Source organism: Agelaius phoeniceus, chromosome Z (assembly GCF_051311805.1).
Source record: "Agelaius phoeniceus isolate bAgePho1 chromosome Z, bAgePho1.hap1, whole genome shotgun sequence".
Taxonomy (NCBI): domain Eukaryota; kingdom Metazoa; phylum Chordata; class Aves; order Passeriformes; family Icteridae; genus Agelaius; species Agelaius phoeniceus.
In genome coordinates, this window is record NC_135303.1 from 17,275,993 (window position 1) to 17,300,077 (window position 24,085).

General features: G+C 34.4%; 1 protein-coding gene across 1 annotated transcript in view; it reads left to right on the forward strand.

Annotated features, from left to right (window-relative positions):
* The window catches only part of FBXL17 (F-box and leucine rich repeat protein 17), a 268,473-nt gene that overhangs the window by 70,060 nt on the left and 174,328 nt on the right, over positions 1-24,085 (forward strand). The window contains exons 5-6 of the mRNA XM_054653341.2: positions 13,178-13,285; positions 21,678-21,808. Coding sequence (XP_054509316.2) covers positions 13,178-13,285; positions 21,678-21,808 — 239 coding nt within the window. The remainder of the gene's footprint in view (positions 1-13,177; positions 13,286-21,677; positions 21,809-24,085) is intronic.

Consider the following 24,085-nt stretch of genomic DNA (forward strand, 5'->3'; position numbering starts at 1 on the left):
TATTGTCGCTGTGTTTGGAGGTTTCTCCTACCAGTTACGGCTGATATCAAACTGTGATTGTAATGAAGTAGTCAATCACAGTAGTGAATGCGGAAGATTACCATTTTAATGACTAATTTTCCTGCAACTTTTCATTGTCGGCCAGTCTCATTTATGTAATAATTCTCACAGGATGTAACATGTTTACTTCCTACCATAAAATTTTATGTAGAACTCTGTACCAATTTGTAAATGTAGGGACAAGACTCTAAAGCTGCTGTGAAGAGAATCTTGATGTCCAGTCTGTTCCAATAGTGCCTATGCTGAATAGCCCGAATGTCCACTGGCTGCAGTGCTGACTAGATCAGAAAGCATGTAAACAATTGTATTTCATACACGTGTAAACCAGAGAACTGTATTAAATCACATCCTCTTCCTATCCATCTTTTCATCATGTCTGATGCATTTCAGGTTTTTAACTAATTCATGCTTTAAAGCTGATTCTGCATGAGATTGATAGAGTATGTCTGTGTCCTGCTTGATGAGACTAATGTAACAGAGGTTTATTGGTAATGCATGCAGTTCACTAAGTAAAAAAAATTGTGAAGAAAAAACCCTCTTTATATTGTTTCTTATTATCAAGAATTTCTGTTTAGTGTGATGTCTGTTTTGTTAAGACCATATATAAATCAAATCAAACCAATTTCCACTTCTGTGCAGTATTTCTCATTTTCACTGATTGTACACTGACTACACTTCCCAAGGGCATCTGAAATTGTGATTCTTTTGCATGGTGTTTTAAAAAAAAGTCCCCTCCAGTTAGGATTTGGACTCTGACTTTATTTGTTTTGTATGCTAGAATAGTATGGAATATTACATATTTTTCATTAATGATACATGAAGATGTCTAGTACTTGCAACAGGATGAATAAACATGGGTACTTAATACCTAATAGCTTGTCTGTTAGCCAGTAATAATAGTATAATACCATGCCCATTAACCTATATTGTAAGAAATCATTTTTTCCTGCGCTTTTTTCTTTTTAGAAGGACTTTCCATAGTGAGAATGTAATTTTGTTTTAACAGCTTACAATATCAAGAGGCAAACTGCAGGGCTGGTTAAATTTGCTAAATTCTCTATTGTCTTGAAGAGACAGATTGAAATAGTGTCAGCCAGTAACAGTATTTGCATCTGAAATTTGAGTGATGTTCTGTGATTTGTTTTCTCATTTGTTTTAAAAATAATGGCTCATATTAAATAATGTGTACTACCCAGGGAGACTAATATGCAAAGGTTTTTGAGCAAGATATAACTATTTTAAAAAATTCTTGTGGTATCCCAGTGAATAGATCCATTAAATGATTTTTTTTGTGAGCTATAAAATGCTGGGGTTTAGATATTATTTTGATTAATGTAGTATTTTTCAGTAATATTATATATGTTTTATGTAAAATATATAATAATTTTTTCAGTTATTGAAAGATAAGAAACTTTATAATTATAATATGATTTTCTTAGACCTATGTAGTTGTAGTCATAGTTCTTCTGTCTTCATGTTAACTTCTATTTATTACAATATGCAGGAAATGACATTGTTTTATTTCTTCTCTTGTTTCCTGTGTGACATGGGAGACTTGTTGATGATTAAACAGCTTCTTAATTCTGTGCTTCAGTTTGAAGAGCATAAGCAGCTTAAGACTTTTTCCTTCCCCCTGCCTTTACATGTGCATTTTTCTTATGATTTGTAAAAAATGGTGACCATATGATTCAACTAGAGTCCGCATAATCAGAACTGAACAGTTCCCTCTATGAAATTTGTATTGGTGCATGGGGCAGGCAAAATTTGTTACCTGTGGCTGTAGTGGAAAATTTGGGGAAATCTTGTCCTTCTATGCTTGTGAAAGAGGAAGAGGAGATGAATCCGTAAATTGTGGGGTGCAATTGGATGTAGATATCTAGAGGCTAGATTGTATAGAAACTTTTTGGTGTTTTTGCCAACTTTCAGTTTCTGCAATAGCAATCTAGATAACTGCTGGTGGCAGACTTCGGTAAATATTGCAGCTGATTATATCAGCTTCATGATGTCATACTGTATTTCCATTGTGTATGGCTAGTGTGAAACTTGAAAAATAAAACATGGTTAGTTGTTTCAAAAACAGATGCAGTTGTGAAGATATCTTCACTGCGGGTTGTGATATAGTGTACTGTGTATGCATCACCTTACCTGTATGTACATGGTACCCATGAAACTCCGAAGAAGAGATTTGAATAAGATTTTGTAACTCTCTAGTTCTACCAAATGTTGCAAGCATCTTAACTTTATAAGAGGAAATGGTCACATTGTTTTAAAATAACCAACCCGGTGGCCTTCTCTGTTGAAGTGACTACATCATTGGACAGGTGAGGGGTTACAGATGTCACTTATCTGACTTCTGTAAAGACTCTGACACAATTCCCCTAAAACATGCTTCTCAGTTCAAATTCCAGAGAGATGGATTTGATGAGTGGGCTGTTCCTTACCCTAAATGGGTAAGGAACTGGCTGCATGTCTCATCCAGGGGGTAGTGATGAATGTCTTAGAGTCCTAATGGGCATCTGCGACAAGACATGTCTCCCAGGGGACAGGGTACAGGGACCAGTGTTATTTAATATCTTCATCAATGACATCTTGAAGGGATTGAATGCACACTCATCAAATCTGCAGATGACACCAAGCTGGGTGGTGCAGCTGACACTCCTGAGGGACAGATGCCATCCAGAGGGACCTGGACAAGCTCGAGCAGTGGCCCATGGGAATCCCATGAGGTTTAACAAGGCCAAGCTCAGGTGCTGCACCTGGGTCAGGGCAATCCCTGGTGCCAGCCCAGGCTGGGCATGAACAGATCGAGAGCAGCCCTGCCCAGAAGGACTTGGGGGTGCTGTGGCTGAGAGCTGGACATGAGCCAGCCATGGGCACTCCCAGCCCAGAGAGCCAAGTGTGCCCTGGGCTGCACCCAGAGCCCCTGGGCAGCAGGGCAGGGAGGGGATTCTGCCCCTCTGCCCCGCTCTGCTGAGACCCCACCTGCAGAGCTGCCTCCAGCCCTGGGGTCCCAGCACAGGAAGGACATGGAGCTGCTGGAGAGAGCCCAGAGGAGGCACCAAGGTGATCAGGGGGATGGGGCACCTCTGCTATGAGGGAAGGCTGAGAGAATGGGGTTGTTTGGCCTAATGAAAAGAAGGCTTTGGGCTGACAGAATTGTGGTCTTCCAGTACTGAACAGAGCTCTAAGGAAAGATGGAGAGAGACTGTTCACAAGAGCATAGTGTGACCAGGCAAAAGGCAAAGGACTCAAACTTGAGAGTAGGTTTAGATCAGAAATTAGGAAGAAATTCTGGACTGTGAGGGTGGTGAGTCACTGGCAACAGCTGGCTGGAGAAGTTGTGGATCTTCCATCCCTGGAAGTGTTCAGGGTCAGGTTGCTTGGAATACTTTTCTGCCTGAACTAGGGCAGGGTCTTCCTGCTCACGGCAGGAGAGTTGTAGGTAATCTTAGAGGTCCCTTCCAGCGCAAACTATTTTATGATAAGATTACATTTTCAGTTGTATTTACTAATTCCTAAAATAAACATTTGATGCCAACGCACCAAACCTGTTTTTACTCTTAAAATTTATGGTGGTTTTGTAGGCCTAAGTACCAGGTATTTGCTGCCTGTGTGTGTGTTAGCCTCAGGTTACAGTGGCTCTGGTACCACTGTCATATGTATATTAATGTTATGTAGATGTCACAAACTTTAATTAATTGCGTACTAGGAATATGATTATATTGGGTAAATGAAGGGATCTGGTTATAGATACATCACTCTAATATTAGTGCTTTGGCTTGCAGCACTTTATTTAACACTTTGTTTCACTGAGAAAACTTATACCTAGTGAACTATGTGAAAAATATTTATCCCTGTAGCATACCACACCACAGTGATGCTTATAGTTACTTTGGGTAAAGAGGGAGTTATAGTACTTCATACTATTCTGTTTCTTTTGTAACAAAAGCTTTAATATGTGAGAATTTGTCAGAAGCAATTGTTTTTTGAGTTGGTATTGTATGATAGCAGTGAGAGTGTTGTCTAAGTTGGTATTTAAGTTTATCATATGAAATAAAAACACTATAAGAATGATAGATAAGTTCTACCTATGAGAGAAATGTGATGACAAAACAAACTTCTGCTAAGGAGGTGATTGTGTTTTTAATGAAAGGGACATGGATTTTTCAGGTTCTTGACCAGGAAAACTAAAGGGTTTATTTAAGTATCTAGGAGGCCTTCAGAAAGTCATCAGAATAACAAGGCAAATGAAATGTTTTTTTCTGTGAGTGATCTTGGAGTTAACCAAAAGGATGCAGACATAATAGTATTTAATAATTTTCATTACCAAAACCTATTGTTCCTATTTATGAACATTAACCATGATCTTGTGAGGCCATTTTACAAGGGAAACAGTATGAGCATAAAACACTTGTTACATGAATGTGACTGTAAAATAAATTTCCAGCCCCTTTAAAAGCATTGAAGTTGTGGTAAACAGATATATTTGCCTGAGTAAATGAATTTAATGGGAATGTATAAGTTGAAATTGCACAAAGAAAGCGAAAATAAAAATTACTTTCTTTTAAAAATATTTTAGGTGGTAATGAGATTATTCTGTTAGGGTGAACAGTAAAGCTGTTGAATAAACTGGGGTTTTAAGAGGGTTTTTTTAACTCATAATATGGAATAGGAAATATGCCTCTATAGCTCTGGAAGCATTAAAAGTGAAGATAATGCAAAGTCATCTTTTGTCCCTGAGAGAATAAATATTTTATTCATACACTTCTTAGACAAGGAGGAAATACTAAGCTACTAGACCACTGAACCATGGACCTATTGTGTGGTTACATGGAAATTTTTTCTTCTTTTGTATTCAGAATGGTACGAAATAAAAATACTTTATATGTATTTCTTAGCATGTGGACACATTAGTCTCTTTGATTGAATATTGTAAAAGCAAAGGGGAATATTATTTTAATGTTTAGAAATTATCATGCATTCTTCTGCTTAAAGAATATGCTGAGAAACATCCAGTTTTCCCATAACCATTTGAAAATGTAGAGTATTCCTGGTGTGTGACCCTTGTTAAAAATTTCATAATGCATTGGTACTTTATTTTTTTTAAATTTTTTAATTTTAATTTTTAAAAATTATTTTATAATTTATTTTAATTTTTTACTTTAATTGTGTACATTTTGTAGGTTATCAGGTTATGATACATGCTGTTTGGTGAAACCTGTTTAGTTTTGGAAGCAGTGTTTTCTAAGTCCAGCGTAAACACATTTTGATAATAAATTTTCTCTTTTAATGGGAGTATTTTATAAGATGAAGATTTGCTTTTATAATTTTATTTGCATTTTTCAACAAATAAATTAGGGTGTGCTCATTATCTTCTTTAATACAAATGCATGTAAACTGCACTTAGTGAAATTGTGAGATAATGGGAATCATAGATAATTTATATTGAGAATTTAGATTTGTTTTCTAATCCAGATATTTAAACTGATTTGAAGATAATGGTTGTCTACAGTTATTTAGTATTTTAAACTGTATATGTTCCAAGTATGTTGTTTTGTTTATTACTAAATAATTTGCAGGACAAAATAGACCAGAAAAGAACCTTTTTGATGCCTAGTGTCATCAGTAACAAAAAGAAAATAAGATTAAAAAGTGATACTCTGTGCCGCAGAAATGGAAGAAATATTTTGTGGGCCTTTAAAAGTACTTAGGGTATTTAGAGTTCTGTATCTGAAAATCATGTTGGAGTAATTAGGAATTATTTGTATACCCTTTCACTATTACCAAGATAAAACAGGAGCACTGGTCTTGAAAGCCAGTTCAATCCTTTCAGAAACCAAGGAGAAACTTTGTAAATCCAGATGCATTCTAAAAAGGTACCTTATAAAATTATGATTCCCCTGAGTATTGAATTAAGTATACTGCAAAATTTTGGGATTGTTTTCATACTTGAAGTGTTTTAAATTAGTTGATGTTACCATTATGTAGGTGGTGAGGCCAGCTGGTAAACGTAATGTAAAATGCTCCTTACAACTCTTCAGTCCTTACACTCTAGTCTGTCTTCTCCTCTTGTATCATGGGCAGATTAGTGATACTAACTCCTGGAGTGCTGCAAAAGGGTGAGGGCAAGCGCAGCAATTCCATTCTCTTCACTCTTCCCTTCCCATCAAATGTGAAGCTGGGGTAGTGAATTGTTACAAAATGCCTCAGAGTGAGTATATATTCTCATGAGGTCTGAGGTATAGCAGGGGTGCACAGGACATCTAAAACTTAAGTTTACTTACAAAGAAATTTTGTTTTTAACTTGTTTGTAAAAATTCACTTATGTGATGGATTAATGAATCCCTTTCAGTTAATAGTGTAATATTTTATTTTATGAAAGACTATACATTTCTTCTGTAAAAAGATCTTTTTTCTAATGCAAAGGAACCTCTCAAAGTTATAAATCAAGATTGTGAAAAGATTGAAGATCTAACTGAATCATTACAAGTATACACTAAGAAATGGACATAATTTCCTTTTCAGTTAGTTTCCTTCAAAGATGCAGGAATAGAAATATTTATATTTCGCTTTTAAGTGCTCATAGAAATTGGTAATACTACTGGTGCTTAAAGCTGGAAGTTGTTGAATTTCTGTTTTGATTAAGCAAATTGTTGAATTTACTGAAGGTGAAGAAATACATTCTGGCAGTTAGTTAAGATGAGCCTTGCCTTCTGCTGTTCACTGATGAAATTTGGGTGTCCTAAGAACTTAAGTGTGATGACAGATTATCCATGCCTTATTTTTGTCAGTGTTCTGTAATTGCAATATGGGGTCATGAATTAAATGCATGTTTGCCAATAATAATTACTTTGTCACAGCTTTTATGACAAATATAATTTAGGTTGATGCTTGGGGAAAGCAGGCAGTGTATCAGTCCTCTTGAATAGGAGAAGTCCTTTCTAGTTTAAATTTTAAATAAATCTTCGGAACATCAACTTAATTTTGCACAATTTCTGCCTTTTGTTTTCTGAGGGAGTTATGGCAAAAGAGCCCTATATTTCTATATAGCAGTCTTTATTTGTGTGTATTTCTAAGATAAGTTTGTGCTGAATTACCATTAATTTAAAATGAGTTGAGTTTATTTTTATGGTCAATTTAATAATATAATTTATTCCTAAGAAATTATATTATTAAAATATTGTTAGGAACTGATTCTAATGAGTGCCCTGGTTTGTTTGGTGGATTCTTAGGACTAAATCTCACAGTAAATACTTAAAGTATTGCATCTTCCTGTGGAAAGTAATTTAAAAAGGAAATGGAATTTTTACTTAAATTTAAATGTGGTTAAATTATAACGGAATTTACTTGTAATTTCCTACTCACGGGACCAGGAAGATATGTATAATCTTAAATATTTTTAGGTATATGCTTTAGATTAGCTGTGTAAAATTTAATAGTATTCTACTTTAATACTTTGATCTTTCTTTTTACCCTCCTTTTGACCTCTTTTTACCCTAAAACATAGTTTTGAAAGTGTTAGTCAAAAGAGAGGCAAAGTAATCTTTCCCTTTGTGGGAAAGAGGCATCATCTGATAAATTTAGAGATAGTAAGGCAAATTTTAAGCTAAGTATGAAGTACCTATGTAAGCACACACTTGTTGTAAAGCATCTTCTCTCAAAACTACTTCCTTACTGTGATTTTTTTTTAAAGATGTTCATGTAATGATATCTAATTTCTTTCCTGCTGGTAGAACAGTGGTAGCCTGAATGCCTCAGTTTACAGCATACAGACCTTTTTGTATATCAGCAATCTTTTTGCTTTATATTTATTTTTTGTATGTATTGCATAGTTGCGAATTTAGTTGAATTTACCTGTGATCTGAATTAGTCCCTTGTAAATGCTTTTGCTTTGTGTGGTTTGCCTGAATATTTTGAAATTTATGTATTCTAGAAGTCTTGGTAAAAAAGAGTTAAACCAAAACTATACCAGCTAACTGCACATCATTGTAGGTTGTGGCACACAATGATTTCCAGGGAGACAGACCAGGGAAATGCACATTGAGCATGTGAGACCTTAAACACTGTCTTGGACGGTGTAGCCATCTGCTTCATGCAGGGCGGGCTTCAGAGTGGGTGCCATGTGGGCCTCAATCTGTAGCAGATAACAATGCAGAGGTAAGGCAAGAAAGTTTGAGGACTGAATTGGCAGATGAGATTTTTACAAACTTAATCTCTTTTCAGACATAAAACTGAATTTTAATAAGCTCTCCCTGGCTCTTTTTTCTTTCTTTGGCTCTTTTTATTTTTTTTGGCTCTTTTTCTTTTTTTGGCTCTTTTTTTTCTTTCTTTTTTTCTTTCTTTCTTTTCAAACTTCAAATAAAGTTTGCTTAAGCTGGTGTCCAACCAAAATGGAGAAAAAATTTATGGAGTCAGGAATTGGGAGAAAAAGCGTTTATTCTACCATTAGTATTGCCTTGTGTAGTGAATACTTAGCTTCATGACTCTTCTATATTTACATGATAGCGTATTTTTACTCTAGCAAAGCTTATTCTTCTTAGGAATATTTTTGCAACTTTTATTTATGCATATTGCATGGAAAAAATTGCATATTGAGATCTACTTACAGACAGTAAGTAGTGCACCTGTTTAAATAAGATAACAGGGTATTTGTTCTGTGCCAGTTGATTTTTATATTCCTATTTTTTTTGCAGTTACTTCTGTTTTAGGTTCTGTAGGTGTTCATTAACTGTGAGGCTTTTAAGTTGGAATTTGAGTGGCTGTTATTGTTGCACCTCAGTCTTTCTTTTTGAATTATCATCTCTGTTTTTTCCTTTTTGCACTTTCATTTATTGAATAGAATGTAAAATAAACTAATACTTAAAAATCTAATTCAGAGTAGGCAAAATATTGAATTTCTGTAAAACAATGCAGAACTGGAATTCATATATAATAGGTTGCAATACATAAAAAGAAAATGATTAAATCATATCTCACTTATCATAGATCTTCTTGATAGGAGCAAAATCGGTACCATTAGTTCCAGACCAGCGTATTTCCCATTCACAATGCTTTAGTGCATAACTTATAAATCTGTCCTCATCATCTTATATTACTTTTTCAAAGCAAGTCTAACATGAAGCAAGACACGATGAATGAAAGTCAGTGAAGGTCGACTAGACAATCCAATTACTAAAGATTCTTGGAAGAACAGTACTGTGATCTATAATAGAATTGTGTGTGAATTTCTGTCTTTGTTGACAAGAGTCATTTCTGTAGAACTGCAGGGTTTTTTTATGGTAATCTGGTTTTAGATTATGCTAGTCTAATCAGTTTGTATAATACATCAGAATGTCAGTTGTTTAAAAATTTGTTAGTTCACAGAAGCCATATTTATAATACACATTTTATGTACCTGTTCTATCTCTTGAGTAGTGAAGATTTAGCATACAGCTACACATTGCATAACAAAGAGGCAATGTTAAGGTGCATAATCATTGCATACATATCACTGCTAATTTTCCATGCTTTTTTTTCTTTCTTCATCACTCACTTATTTTTCTTTCGTTCTGCTGAATAGATGATCTCTTACAAGTATACAACACATTCATATGGTAAAAGAGGTTACTATTTCTGGAACCTACTTCTGATAGAAACCTAGTGACCCAGGAGTGACCCAGGCTGCGTGTTGGGAGTTAGTACAGAACTTTAAGTCTGTATAGAAACTGTTGGTGCTGGATGCTGCAGATGATGAATAAGAAGAAAGCCTAGTTAAGCAGAAGAAGAGATGTTTCCAGTCTTAGAAGTGTTCTTGAACTTTAACTTTGTTGCTTCTGTATCACAGATCACAGAATGAGTTGAGTTGGAAAAATTTCTGGGGTAACTAAGTCCAAGCTTTGACTGAACATTTTGTTAGTCAGCACTGAGTGCCATGTCCAGTCTTCCTTTAAACACCTTTAAGAAAAGGGAGTCCACCACCTTCCTGGGAAGCCCATCCCAATGTCTGATCACCCTTTCAGATACGGCTGAACTTTACCTATTTTTTGTTTTCCTTGATGCAAATAGATCTAATGAAAAAAAACCCAAAACCAACCAAACCTTAAGCATACCAACATTGTATCATTATGGTTTTGAGCCATATATAAATAAGGACTGATAGGATTTAGTTGTGTGTTGTTCTAAATGAAAACTAGGTAATTTTATTTAACTACCAGTTTATACGTAGGTTTGAAATAAATTCCAAATCACTACGCATTCTTCTTTTCCCCGAACCCTGCAAAAAAAGAAGAGCAAAAAGGTGTAATATAAATTTTACCTTTTAACCTTTTAGCAGATGTTTAGAATTACAGGTATTTTGATCTGATGCTTCCATGCATAGTCTCTTACATTCATCTTAGGAGAAGCCATTTTAATGAAATTGCAAGTGTGTGTGTGTAAATATAGAAGTACATATATGTATATTCTTTCCCAGCTAATTCAATCATAGGAAAGTGGAGTCATATTTAAAGTGTTTAACCAAACGGAATTTCAAGTGGTCTTCATTACAGGCTGTCTAAATGGGAAGCATGTTGTTAAAAAAAATCAATTGCTACAAATGACATAGGATCTGAAAAAGAAGTAATGAATTCCTAGATACTGGTATAACAAAGGATGCTGAGAGGAAGGTACAATTGATTGAAACAATTTTTACAGTGTTTCCCAATAAAAGTAGAAGTAATCTTCTCCAGATAGTGGAGTTTTATTGTCTGACAACAAATGACAGAAACATTGCTTTTTTTATTTATAAGTCAAGATTTAAGAACAAGTTGTTTGCAGTAGCAAAATATGTGTTTGAACTACCACAGTAATTGTAAGGCATAATCAGGTTATATCACACTCATTTTGACTGGAAAATCATGAGACATACAGAGGTAATGAAGAATCTTTTTCTGATTAAAAAAATGCTGCATATTTAAAAAGCACTGAAAAGGTTCACTGCTGATCTGTAAACTGTTTAGTATAAATGGTCACAATCTCCTGCTATTAATTTTATTAAAACTATTTTTCCACAGGTATTGTTTAGATTACACAAAACACTGTAGTATGGAAAGTAGGTATTTTAAGACATAGTAATTTTATTATTGCATTCAAAATGTCATTTTTTCAAAGTCTTCATGCACCTAAATGTTAGCTATAATTAAGAAATTATTTGTAGATTGAAGTTTTAAGCTCTGTAATGAATTTGTGATATTAGGCATTTATACTACTGATTTTTCATTACTACATTTTCTTGATAGGTAGGACAAAGCTGTCTGCAACAGAGAATTACACTTGAATCTTCTGTAGGGAGGGTAGACTAAGATTATAATAGAGTCCTTCTCTAAAATTATTAGCTAAATCAGAATTTTAATTTATTTTCTGTAGGAGATAGACTTTTTTTTCCCCAGCCCTGGTTTGGTTCTGGTAGCATCATAAGTACTGTAAATTTCTAAGCCTTTGACTTGTGATAGTATTTGTCACAGGTCCTTGGTAATCAATATCTCAGAAAAAGTAATAGTTGATGTGGCTGTCCTTAGTTGAGAGGAGTGGGCAAAAGTAAAAATGTAAGACTGTGTCAGATCAAATCAAAGAAATTTCTTGCCATAGTGGTTTGCTTTTGTTCAAGCAGGCAAACCTGAGACATGGGTCTCTGCAGATACCCCATTATTACTACCGAATTTGTGATTGAATCTGTTCAGCTAACCCTTTTTCCTTTCCCTTTGTCCTGTTTTCAGTCGAATTGGGTTCTAAATACACAATCTAAAAGGCTTGCCTTTTACTTTTATTTGGCAGATGTGCAGCAGTAAAAATCTCTGCTCACTGAGAAATTGTTTCTTTGAGAGAACTGCACTAGGTCTCTAACAATTTTCAGTAACCCTAAAGCAATACAGCTTTTATGAGGTAATGGGCCTATATGCCTATATACCCATATCTCTGGGTTATCTTTTCAAAAGTTGTTCTGCCAGAGTCCTCACCAAGGTCACCATATGCTGCCAGGGTGCAGGAATGTGACATCTTGGGCAAGTTGGAACTCTGGGTGATGGTGATCCAAAGCACAGCAGGAATAGTGTTCCTATATGAATTCACCTGAGGCTCAGCTGTGCACTACATCTTTCAAAACTTGTTTTGCTTTTTGGTTCTGTGGGAACAGGAAGGCATCCATAGAAACTCTGAATGTTGTGAGACATTCCTGAGCCATGTAGCTGGAAAAATACAGGCTTTTCCCCACAGTTAGTATATGGTTTTTCATTACTGCCATTTGCACTGGGAATATATACTTCTCAGAAGAAAAAAAAAAGAAAACAAAAAGAAAACAAACCTTACTTGTTTAAAGGAAGGTGTGTAGATGTCATCATAAGTGTACTTATGTTAGTATTACATTCTTCACAAAGTTGCTTTTGATCATTTAGTCTACTTACAAAGCAATGTATTTACACAATAGATTGTGTTTTATAGTTATTAAATTTTATGAAACAAACTTAATTGTAGATGAAAAAATAGTTGTATAAATAAATAAATCTCAATAATAAACTAGATAACATCTCCATTTGTCTGACAACTGACACAGTGCTATATTGCCATGAGATTACCTAGACTCATGTGAGAAACAGATGTAATATTACAAAGTTGAAAGTTGCTGTATTTTAGTTAAAAAGAAATATAAGACAAGGCATATAAATTCAAGGTAGCACACAATTCAAATTCTTTGGAAAGTCAATGATGGGTATGGTATGAATCTACGGGATGACAATAACTAATTTGTTATATTTTCATTTTTGTATATAATTTATGAAATAGTGAATAGAATTGTCTCTTGGTTTATTTGCACATAAATAGGATGACAGTAAGATCTGAATTTGTGGCTATCATCTCTTGCCTTGTGTTTCTTTTCTCTGCCTTCTGCCAAAAATATTTTTTCTTCCTAATTTTCATGCATATATGTCCATGCATAACTGTGCAAACCCAATAATCTCTCTCAAACTCTTGAAAAAAATAATGGTAGTGGTAATAGTAATACTAAAAGTCTAAATGAGCCAATGTTGTGTAGCAATTTCTTAAGCTGTGTTAAGTATGTGGTTATATCACCTATTCAACTGTTACCTGTTTATCTTTTCTGTAGGTGACAGATCAGTCGGTGAAAGCTTTTGCTGAACATTGCCCTGAGCTGCAGTATGTTGGTTTCATGGGCTGTTCTGTAACTTCAAAAGGAGTCATTCACCTTACCAATGTAAGTATCATAACTACTTTCTGCTAGTCACTAATGTTTTGGACTACAGCCATGTCATAGGTGTCAGCCAGGATAAGATTATGTGTATGATTTATAGCACTGACATGGACAGAAACATGATTTAGTGAGTGAACTTAGCATTATTTAGATTTCACTGTATAAAAACACTTTACCAAAAATATATTTATGGGACTATACATGTTCTCACAAGTAACAGTGATGTTCAGGTCAAAACTCTTTAAAATATGTAATTGCAGCTGATTCCATTGCAAACAAAACAAAATTCCATTTTAAAATACAAAATTCTAATTGCAAGAGATTTAGACAGACCTCTGGTTGCAGAAGTGTACCCCCTGTGTACATACACTTTGACTATATTAATCTTCTTATTTGACACAGATAGTACGACAGATACATTTTATTTTCTTTCCTTTTTCTTTTGCATAAGAGGAGTGAGTGATGTATGGGAAAGTTTACTTGAGTGAATCTGCAGAAAGTGATTTAAGTTTTCAATAAAATGGATGACTTGAATGTGGTGAACAAGCACCATCTAATTAAAATTTGTAACTGAAAGTAAATCCAGGGATCATGCAAACATGGAAATAGTTAAAGAGATCTTGAGGTAGGAAGTAGAGAGCATATTTAATAAAAATGGAGTGTGACTGGTGAAAGCAAAGGCTTTCTTGATGCAGCTGTAAAGGTCTCCTATTGTAATACAGAACCATTCAGCATATCGGTAAATTACTTTCATAACTTTAGAGCTGCTTAGCTGAAGATACTGAAGAATTGAAAACATTTGGAACACATGCAAAAAGAAATAAGCCAGGGAAATTAATTTGTATGGCAAAGTTATACAACCTCAAAGGATGGAATTTTGAAATCACTGTATATTGAAGTGATGAGTAAAAGGTGTGCAAGTCTGTTGGAGAAAGAAATGATACAAATATTTTCATATCATATAAAAACTACCTATATATAACTATAGGTTATGTTTATATATACAACATAAATATAGGAGGTACAAAATTTAGACATTTTACATAGACAGGGTATGTAGTCCAAGGCTTGGTGGGAAATTTCCACTAAGATCACTCCTCAGCTAATGTTTTGATTGCTGCATTATTCTGACCTAGATTTATTGAGTATTTAATAAATGTTAGATGTCTTATCCTTCAACAAAATGGATTTATAATCACATTTATTAGATGGAAGAAGAGTCAAGAGCTTGACTTTTTATTAATGTGTTTCTGATTTTCACGTGTTTAATAATAATAAATTATTAGAAATCCTTCTTTACATTGGAGCGACCCCATTGAGCATAGTCCTTCAGAAAATGTCTAAGAGGGTGCTTGGACTTTTAGTATGTAATTACTTTGTAAGTAATTGATGCATGTTGGGACTTGAGATTTAGGTATTTCTGTTTCCTTCCCTCAAGCTGTATCTGTACAACTTTTGTAGGCTGTGAATACTGCAAAGATGGTGATGTGATAATACTGAACGTCAGGGATTGCTTAACCTGGAGAGGGCTCAAGGGAGACCTTGCTGCAACCTTTCAATACTTAAAGGGGGTTTGTTAGAAAAATGGGACAGGCATTTTAGAAAGACCTGTAGCAAGTAGTAACATTATCTGCTGCATCTGTCTTTCCCAGAATTCATCTGTTGACGACCTAATTTTTTGTTCTAACCATTTGTGGTTGGTTTTGTGTTGAGTACTTAACTGGTGTTTCATAACCATTTAGTAGTAATTCCAGTCTGAAGTTACTAGAGAATGCGGAACCTGCAGTTTGCTCTCTGTGGCCTGTGAGTGTGTTCCTCCAGGCTGTGCAGAGCTAGTTGCCTTCTGTCCTGCTTCCTGTGTGCAAACTGGAGATAACAGCAGTGGCCTTGGTTGTGGAATTGCTTTGGGGCTGATGGATGTATAAAAATTTAGTTTATTATTACTATATTTTCCCCCTAGTAATGTTAGCTTACTTTAAAAATACTGCCACTTGAAAAATTCTAAGTTACAGTGCTGCTGTGTTGCAGAGCTTTTTTAATAGCTAATTGTGGGGTATGGAAGAGAAAGTCTTGTATACTTAAGAAAAGGGAGAAACATTCAGGGTTTATTTTCACTCTTTTTTGTACTGAATACAATGACAGTCAGAAAAAATTTGCTTTTTGAGCAAGACCATGTCATCATGTTGGTGCCTTTTTTCCTTGAAGTTATTATAAACTGAAAAAAATACTGATAAAGTAAATAATGATTATTGGGTAAGATGAGAGGCGCTTCATGTACATACACAGAAAGAAAGGGAAAAAAGGAGTGTGTTTATATGTAATTCACAGTTAGACTCTCAATTGAAACCAGTTGTTCATTCTGATGACCTGAATGTGTTTCATTTTCCGTTAGTTTTAATGTGTCAAAAATTGTTACAAAGGAAGTGAATGACCTCCTCCATGACATCAGAGTATTTAGTCCAACACTCATCTGTGTAGTTTCTGTGGAGGCAGGAAGAACATGTATAGTGTTTTAGTTTATCTTCTGTTTCCACCACATCTCCACTTACTGTTTTCTTGTTTTATCTTTTATTATTTAATTAGCTTTCTGTGTATAATTTTTTTCTTGTTTGCACTCTTTCTTCCATCCATACATCCTTGTCTCTCAAGAGTTTATCCCTGGTTATTTTTAACTTTACTTTTCCTGTAAGTGTGAAGATCAACACAAATGTGAAAAGTGCCTGTGCACATTAGGTGATTGTGTTGAGCACAGAGCAGCCAGAAGGGTAATCATTTAACTGTGTGGGAATAAGAAACTTTGTATTCTTTCTAGCACGGTAGTGATTTTGTAGTGTTACAGCTTTGACCTCAAGAGCAGTGGCATTTTCCTCCCCTGTTGTGGTAATTGCTTCTCAAGAGTTTAATTGTTGCATTTTTAATAGACTTTGTACAGCTGGCATCAGCAAATCTTGACATCTAGATATAATTTTATTACCAAGCCACTTCCTTGGCTTCTTCCTTTGGTTTCTGGTATATATGCAAGGGTAATAGCTTTGTAACAATATACTCTGTGCTTCTACACCATGTATTTCTGACAGACTGTCTGGAAATTTTGGTTACAGATATCTGTTTATGTATGAATCCTTGTACAGAACCTCGACAGAAAAAATTTCTAACTTATTCTGCTAATCACCAATGCATGAAGACAATTAATCTAAGAACTGCTTTTGGAATCATGTGATCTTCACTTCTTCATCTCATAATAGTTACCCATGTCCAATCTAACTTAGTGATACCTGTGTCTCAGTTGGTGGTCAGTATGAAGTCAATCAAAATTTAGATTTATGCAGCAAATTTTTGGGCTCATTCAGTGTAGAAATCATCAGTGTGACAGATACATGATGATAATCTACACATGACGGGACTGATTTTACAAGAGCCTTTCTGAACTGGGGTAATGTATGGTTTCTTTCTAGTAAATGATTTGTTTTGACACCAGGTGTTCTGCTTTTTGCTCTTTTTATGGTAGTATTTCAGCATACATTCTGATCTTAAAATCATTAAGCTTCCTGCCTAAGGGCATGATTGCTGTTCTTTGGCTAGGTACAGAGAAAACAGTATCTTAATCAATTTGTATAATAAGCTGGATTTCATAAGATGAAATATGATTTATTTCAATCTATTTGCCTTTAGTAATGTGCCCTTTTAAATATTAGTCTTTCAATGACAGGAAAAAGGCATTAAGTGAGGGTTTTTGAATGCAGTGATTCTGGGACATTCTTCATGAGTGTTGGCTTGAAACTTTTACCTGATATGGTGCTGTGTAAGTGAACATTTTTTCATCTTGTCAAACTGAACCTGATGATTTTGTTGAATGAAGTTAAATGTGTCCCTCTTAAGAAGTTCTTCCTCCTCTTTTGAAGAATTAGATGGTTTTACCCAACTGCCATTTCTTTCAATGAAGTGAAAAAGACATTGCAGAGAAGACTGCATGGTTGAAAGTGTTGGATCTAGGAAACTTCCAGTTCCCCTCTACTGCCCCCAAAAAATTTATTAGAAGTACTTGACAGTAAATAACATGAAGACGTAAACTATGAATCAGTAAAAATGGAATTCTACAGCAACTTTCATCGTTTATAAACTGGAAATGAGTCTTGTAACACAGATACTATATGTGCAGTTTATATGTGTGCAAGTCCCTCCCCTAGAGGTAATTAAATCTTTGTCCTTCCAACAGAGTTTCTGATTGCTTGTTTGTTACTTAAGCAATGGAACCTCAATGTTTCACAGTACCTAAGAATTGAAATTAAAACTTATTAATATGCAAAACAATTTGGTCAGTCTTTGGGAAAATGGTCTCCTTTCTAACTATTCAATAATTTTCCAAATCTTTAGGCCGTGTATGATTACTATTCTAGGATCACAGTATATCTGAATTGTGTAGTTCAGTTATTGCAGCTCTTCAGTAAAAATTAATGAATGTGAGTGACTTTTTAAAAAATAGTTCATAGATTCTATTGATATTACAAGCCAAAGAATATGGTTTACAGTTTTTTTTTTTATGTAGCTGTTTTTCATTTCCTGCAGTCATACATTTGCTTTTGGAGACTTAAATCAGAGACCAGTTTATTCCCTGAAGGCATGTATACACAGAGTGCCAAGAAAAGTAAGCTTAATTAGCAAAAGATCTGAGTTTAAAGCTCATTAAGTCCTTATAAGGACTTTCCTTCTGAAATTATTTGGCTGTCATACTGAAGAGGATTAATCTTACATGAATTGTTTAGCGGTGGACTTGTCAGTTATAGGTTTCAATTGGACTGAGGTTTAAAGTTCTTTTCCAACCTAAATGATTCTATAGTTCTGTTCTCTTCTATGCTTTTTAGGGCAGCATGTCTCTACAGGAATTAGGGAAGCATGCAATGGTAAAAAATTTGTGTACCCATTATAATAGCAATTTCTATACAATAACATCTAAATATTCACAGGAGTTGATACACCCACCCTTCAATTACCTATGATCCCAATGGTAATAATAATTTTCTATCACCTAAAGCACTACACATATTTTAGTGTTCCAAGTTTCGGTAGTCAAGATAGAAATCTTATTAATTGCATGACATTCAGGCACACAAACAGTATGATAAACTCTGAATCTTCAAATATATCATTTGGCATAAAATTTCAATTAAGGCAACCAACCAAAGTGTTTAAAAACCCCAAAGGTTTTAGCATATTTTAAAATATCTGAGATCCAAAGGTAATAATGCCATTACTTTTGTGTAAGTGATAATCAGTAATTTCAACAAGAATGTGTTTATAAGTATCATACAAAATTAGTTTAAGTGTTGCTGCTTTTTAAAATTCTGCTATTTTCTGTTTCATATTTTAAGCCCTCTGCCTACTTATTTGCATTGTGTGTTTTGTCACATTAAATATTTCTTTTTCCGTTAAAACGTTTTAACTGAGGTAGCCGAGTTCAAAGTTTAAATTCTGCTCATGCATGCTTATTTGCAAAGCTATAAAATTAAGATTTCAAGAAAAGCTTGGATATCTGCAGAAGAAGGGCCCTGAAATTGCTCAGTAAAATGGTGTTGCTGCATGAACAAAACAAGTTTGGTTAAAAAAAAAACACAAAAGGAAAAATATTATGCATCCTAATTCTGTAAGATTGATTATTTAAGTTACAGAATATACTCTTGCTCTTGAAGAAATACTGTTTAAAGGTACACTATTTTAATATCAGAATTTATGAATGCACTGTGGAGTCTAGCATCTGTTTTTTAATTGTCTACTTTGGAGAAGTTGGGTTTTTCTTTTTAATATCATACTACTTTTAACTGTGAAGGTTAGTGTTTTTCTCTTCCAATTTCTTCATAGTAGTGATTGTAGCACTTCTCTAAAATTACTTCTCAGGTAATATATAAAGTATGAAATTTGTTGTTAAGGTGTAGATACTTTTAATGAAAAATTATTACATACACATTTATTGCAGTTCACTGACCAGTAATGGGATGTTGATACCTCCTAAGTAGGCAGGGAGGTTTTCTTTTCACTGTTGTATTCAGATTGATCCGAAATTGTCTCAAATGCAAGTGTGTATTCAGTTCTGCAGGTCTTGAAAGCCATTGACACTTCTGTAATGGCAATTCTGAGGTTGTAGAGACTATGTTATATTGAGTATGTATCAATCTGAAACAGTCTCTTCAAACTTCTAAGACACAAAGGTTTTCTTCATTGAGTATGTAGTGCCTGAGAAAAAGAAGAATTAACCTGTCAAGTAGGTCAGGTGTTTAAAATGAAGGAATGTGACAGTAAAAGAGACAAGTGATGGTTGAGTTACTCTATACTGAATATAATATTAGATAGACTATTACTAGTGTGAAGGAAAGAAGCAATGAGGGAATGATCATTCTCCTGTGAGGGTAAGGAACAAAAATCTGCCTTGAAAACCCTATTAATTTGGTAGACAGGAATTCTAGGAAGTCAGTTTAGTTTTTGATTCCAGCCATGCAATGCCAATTTTTTTTTCCTGGGAAACCACAAATGCTTTCTGCTGCATTCATCATTGGATCATTGAGGTAGATAATATATGGTTGTTACCTCTTACCTAATTTGAGGACACAGTTTTTAGGCATTTTTAAAGGAGCACTGGCCCCTTTCCATGCATTGATACTTTAGTGTATATTTGTATGTTTTAGTCTGTAAGTAATAATAATGGCAAAAGAATCACCAGTATCATCATCTTCTCATAAGAAGAATGTTGTTGAGAAAGAAAGATTGGGGTTTTCTTAAGTGGGAGGATTTTCTACTTGTCTTTTAAGTCTCCTTAGTCGTTTAATGTCATAGAACATATTGTTGAATTGTCCAGCAGGTGTATTTTATATGTTACAGGCATAGACCACATTATTGCCTGCATGGTTTAAAAGCTGAAATATTTAGTATGAATAGCTTTATGAAGGTGGGGAAATTTACAGTTGCTGAAAGCTTCCCCTTGTAATTTATGCAGGAAAAAAAGAGAAATTGGTTATGAGCCATTTTTTGGCACATAGAAGATAAACTTGATGCTGGTGCAGTATGTATGAAATTAAAATAGACGGAGCTTGTAAAAGGTGTCTCTTTTGCCAACACAGTATCAATCACTATATGCTCTGCTCCCTAATACACAAAGTTTATTTCAGAATTCTAGTGGCAATACAGCCAGTTACCCCCACAGTGATACCTATGGTAGTATCATAATATTAGAAATATTATTGTCCTAGATTCTGTAGATGTACCCTACAGATGTTCCTCAGAGGTGAGGGTTCTTGATATTATGCTTGTTTTGCAGAATTTTTGGGAATGGCATGTAGTTTATCTTCAGCTTTTTTTGGAGCCTGTTAAAAACTTAAAGAACGAAACTTCACTTTCTGTGGAAGGCTACATTCGAAGTCCTTTTCTCTTTCTTCTTTTCTTCTCACCCCAGGCTGCCACCTCTCCCCCTCCCCACTTGTCCTAAATACATTGACTTAATAATTAACTACTGAAGTGGACCAATTTTGTGATCTCAGTTGGATGTCTTTACCTAATCAAATCATTAGTGACTTAAATCACTGATGAGGATCATTTTTTCTCTCTTACAGGGAAAGTAAATTTAATTAAAGTGTCAATATTGCCTAATGCAATTATTTTTCCAGAGTATAACAGAGATTATTTCAGACAGCTTAAAAAGCAAACAGTACTTGGAGGTTATTATGACTAAAGTGATACTGGAGAAGTCTGTCAACATTTTTTTTTTGCATCCATAACTGATAAAAGTTGTAAAAGGGTTTGGTTTTGAAGGACATGGGAATGATTAACACTAGGAATAAGTCAGTTTAATTAGTGCATAACTCCTAATCATATTGTTTTGTGACTCCAAATTTTGTTGTTTAGAATATCCAATCTGTTATTGATAACTGTGCAGATGAGACTACAGTATAAATACTGTATTTTCCAGGGAGTTTGTATTATTTGTTTACTTTGAAAGCCTTATACTCTGGAGTTGTTAATTGCATTTATTTGAATCTAAGCACAAAATGCTGTCTCACTTCCTTCCATGCCTTATTTTTCCTATGGCTAAGTGAGTTGATATTTTACCTCGCTATCTTACACTCCATGTATTTACGAGGAGGAGGCCCTTATTGTAGGTTGTATGACACCTTGAGTGAGAATGTCTGGATTTTATGTACTAACTGGGTGCCTGAATCACAACTTTGCTCAAGCTGAATTCTGTGAATATCTCTGGTATGTTTGCTTTTTGTAAAAGATATAGTAATCATATCTTTCATGACTAGCTTGCATATATTGTGTAACTTCCAAAAAAATTAACAGTTTTTTCAACAGTTATGTATGTGAATGAATTTCAGATTGTTTCTTTCTCTCATATTTGTCTCAATAGCTAAGAAATCTTTCAAGCTTGGACCTACGTCATATCACAGAACTGGACAATGAAACCGTGATGGAAATAGTAAAGAGATGCAAAAACCTTAATTCTCTCAATCTGTGTCTGAACTGGATCATTAATGACAGGTAACTTCATTATGGCATCCAAAAGCAGTGTAATGCAAATTTAACTGGTTCTGTTAGTTGAGAATAATTCCTTATGGCTTGGGGGTTGGAGGACATTGATTAAAGCAAATAATGTTTGCTGAGTGCTTGTTCTTGCTTGTTTTGGGTAAATCATCCAGACACCTATTTTGTGGTGTGTTTGCCTATTTCTACAACGGAGATTAGTTTAGTTGTGACCAGATGGCAGGACTAAGTTGTTTAAAGCAGATTTCTGGAGAGTGAAATGTTCAATTGCTATTGAACTGTCCAGGATTTAGATAAATTTATATGCACTCAAACAGTGAAGCATACATTTGACTATATAAGTAAGAATAAATTGCTTGTGAATTAATAAGTGGAATTCTTGTATTTTAGAAAGCAACAAGGTTGTTTGGTTTTGATTTTTTTTTTTTTGCAAAGAACTTCAGAATCAAAATGGAAGAATGATGCTGGGTTATAAACTAGCCTTTTCCTTTTGACCAGAATACCTCCTATCCTGCTGTATTCTGATCTTTTGATCAATTTATCTATTTCAACATCAAGTATGTGGACAAAGATTATGTATAGTTATATCACTGATCAGATGAAAAATGAGAATTTTAAAAGTGAGCTTTTTTTTTTAAACAAAAAAATGAGCCAAGTCAGTGCCTGACGGTACAAAGGAAAGAATATTTTAATTACTTCTGCCTTACTATTTCATTATAACTGCTGCTTTAAGCAAAAGGAAAAAGACACTTATAACAGAAAGGGGTTCTAAAACAGTTTCATTTAAACCAGAATAATGTATTCTAGCAATTGTACTTCTTTCCCATGATTACTTTTTGGTTTTCGTAATAAGGTATGCTTTCAAGGTTTTCAAAAGTCATTAAGGTGTACTGATGTGTAGGTGAGCTCAGACTTTGGTGAAAGTGTAGTATTCCAAAAGTAATAAAATTGCATTGTGTTCACTAGGAAGTACCAGTAACTTTTGCCATAACTTCTTTTAGTCCTTAAGACCGTTTTTTGGATTTGTTTGTTTAGGTCAGACCTTTGATGAAACTTCATTGGTTTTGAAAGGATTTAGTTGCCTCATCTTTCTGTCTGTAGGGCCTTATTTTCACATGTGTAATGAGGTGACTGGAAACTTCCAGGATAAACTAGAAAAAGTAATAAGAATAAAAATTCAAATTAAAAAACCAGGCAGTTTTCAGGTTTTAATTAAAGTACTTAGAAACATATATCCATCTGCTTGGATGTTTTGAGTACAGCAGTCTGCTAAGTTTGATCTGAACTGCTGTCAAACTGTTCTTGAAAATCCTTTATTAGAATTACTATAAAAATAAGTATATATTTTAATTCTATGTATATTACTCTAAAACTTCACACTGAGAATGAATTATAAGAATTGTGAATCTTAGCAAGACAAGGAAGCCCTTTCAAGGAGTGATAGATAATCTGCTTCTGTATGTAACTTCTAGTTGTTTATTTTTGCTTCTTAAGGTTTTCCATTTCATGTTTTTTCTAATTGTACTTGTTAGTACTTAATATAACAATTAAAGTTTGTAAATTTGAATTATCTTCTAGTTAAAAAAAAGAGAGAATTTAGAAAATAATTAATGCCTGTAGATCTGCAGCAGTTATTTGACATTTCAGAAATTATTCCTATTCTGAAAGTGGCATGAAGCTCCAAATGCTAGTCTGAACTGAGTAAAGTTGATTGCTTTACTCTTCCTAAAAGCTCAGTTGAGAATAATGGAAAAATATGTAAAAGGAACATGATACAACTGCATGACTTTATTTGAATAAAACACCAGATTAGCGCAGTATTTTGAGTGTACCCACTTTGAGAAAAGAGGTGAGCTTTCAAAAGCTCACAGGACTGTTCAGGTGCTTGGGTTAAAATGCAAATTAGTTTAAATTAAGTAAATTAGTCAATTATTTAAGCTTAACCCTTTTTTTTTTTTAATGCCGTTGGGTGGCTCCTAGTCAGAGGGAATGTCAGAGGAGATTCTGTCTCTTGAGTCTCTTGATACCTTTCCAGTGCATATTAGATAGTAGCAGTCTAACATTTTTCCCAATTCCTGTTTTAAAATAAATATTAGTTCCACCTCTCCCCCACTCCCCATCCCATTATCAAGCAGGTTTACTTGTGAAATCCAACTACATAGGACTTGTATTCCAGATCTTTTCAAACTTAAAAGGACAGTGTTCTGCTCACTTTACAGAACTGAGGGCTGAGGCTTCTTTAAAGCCTTGGAAAACTGTTTTGCTCCATTTTTT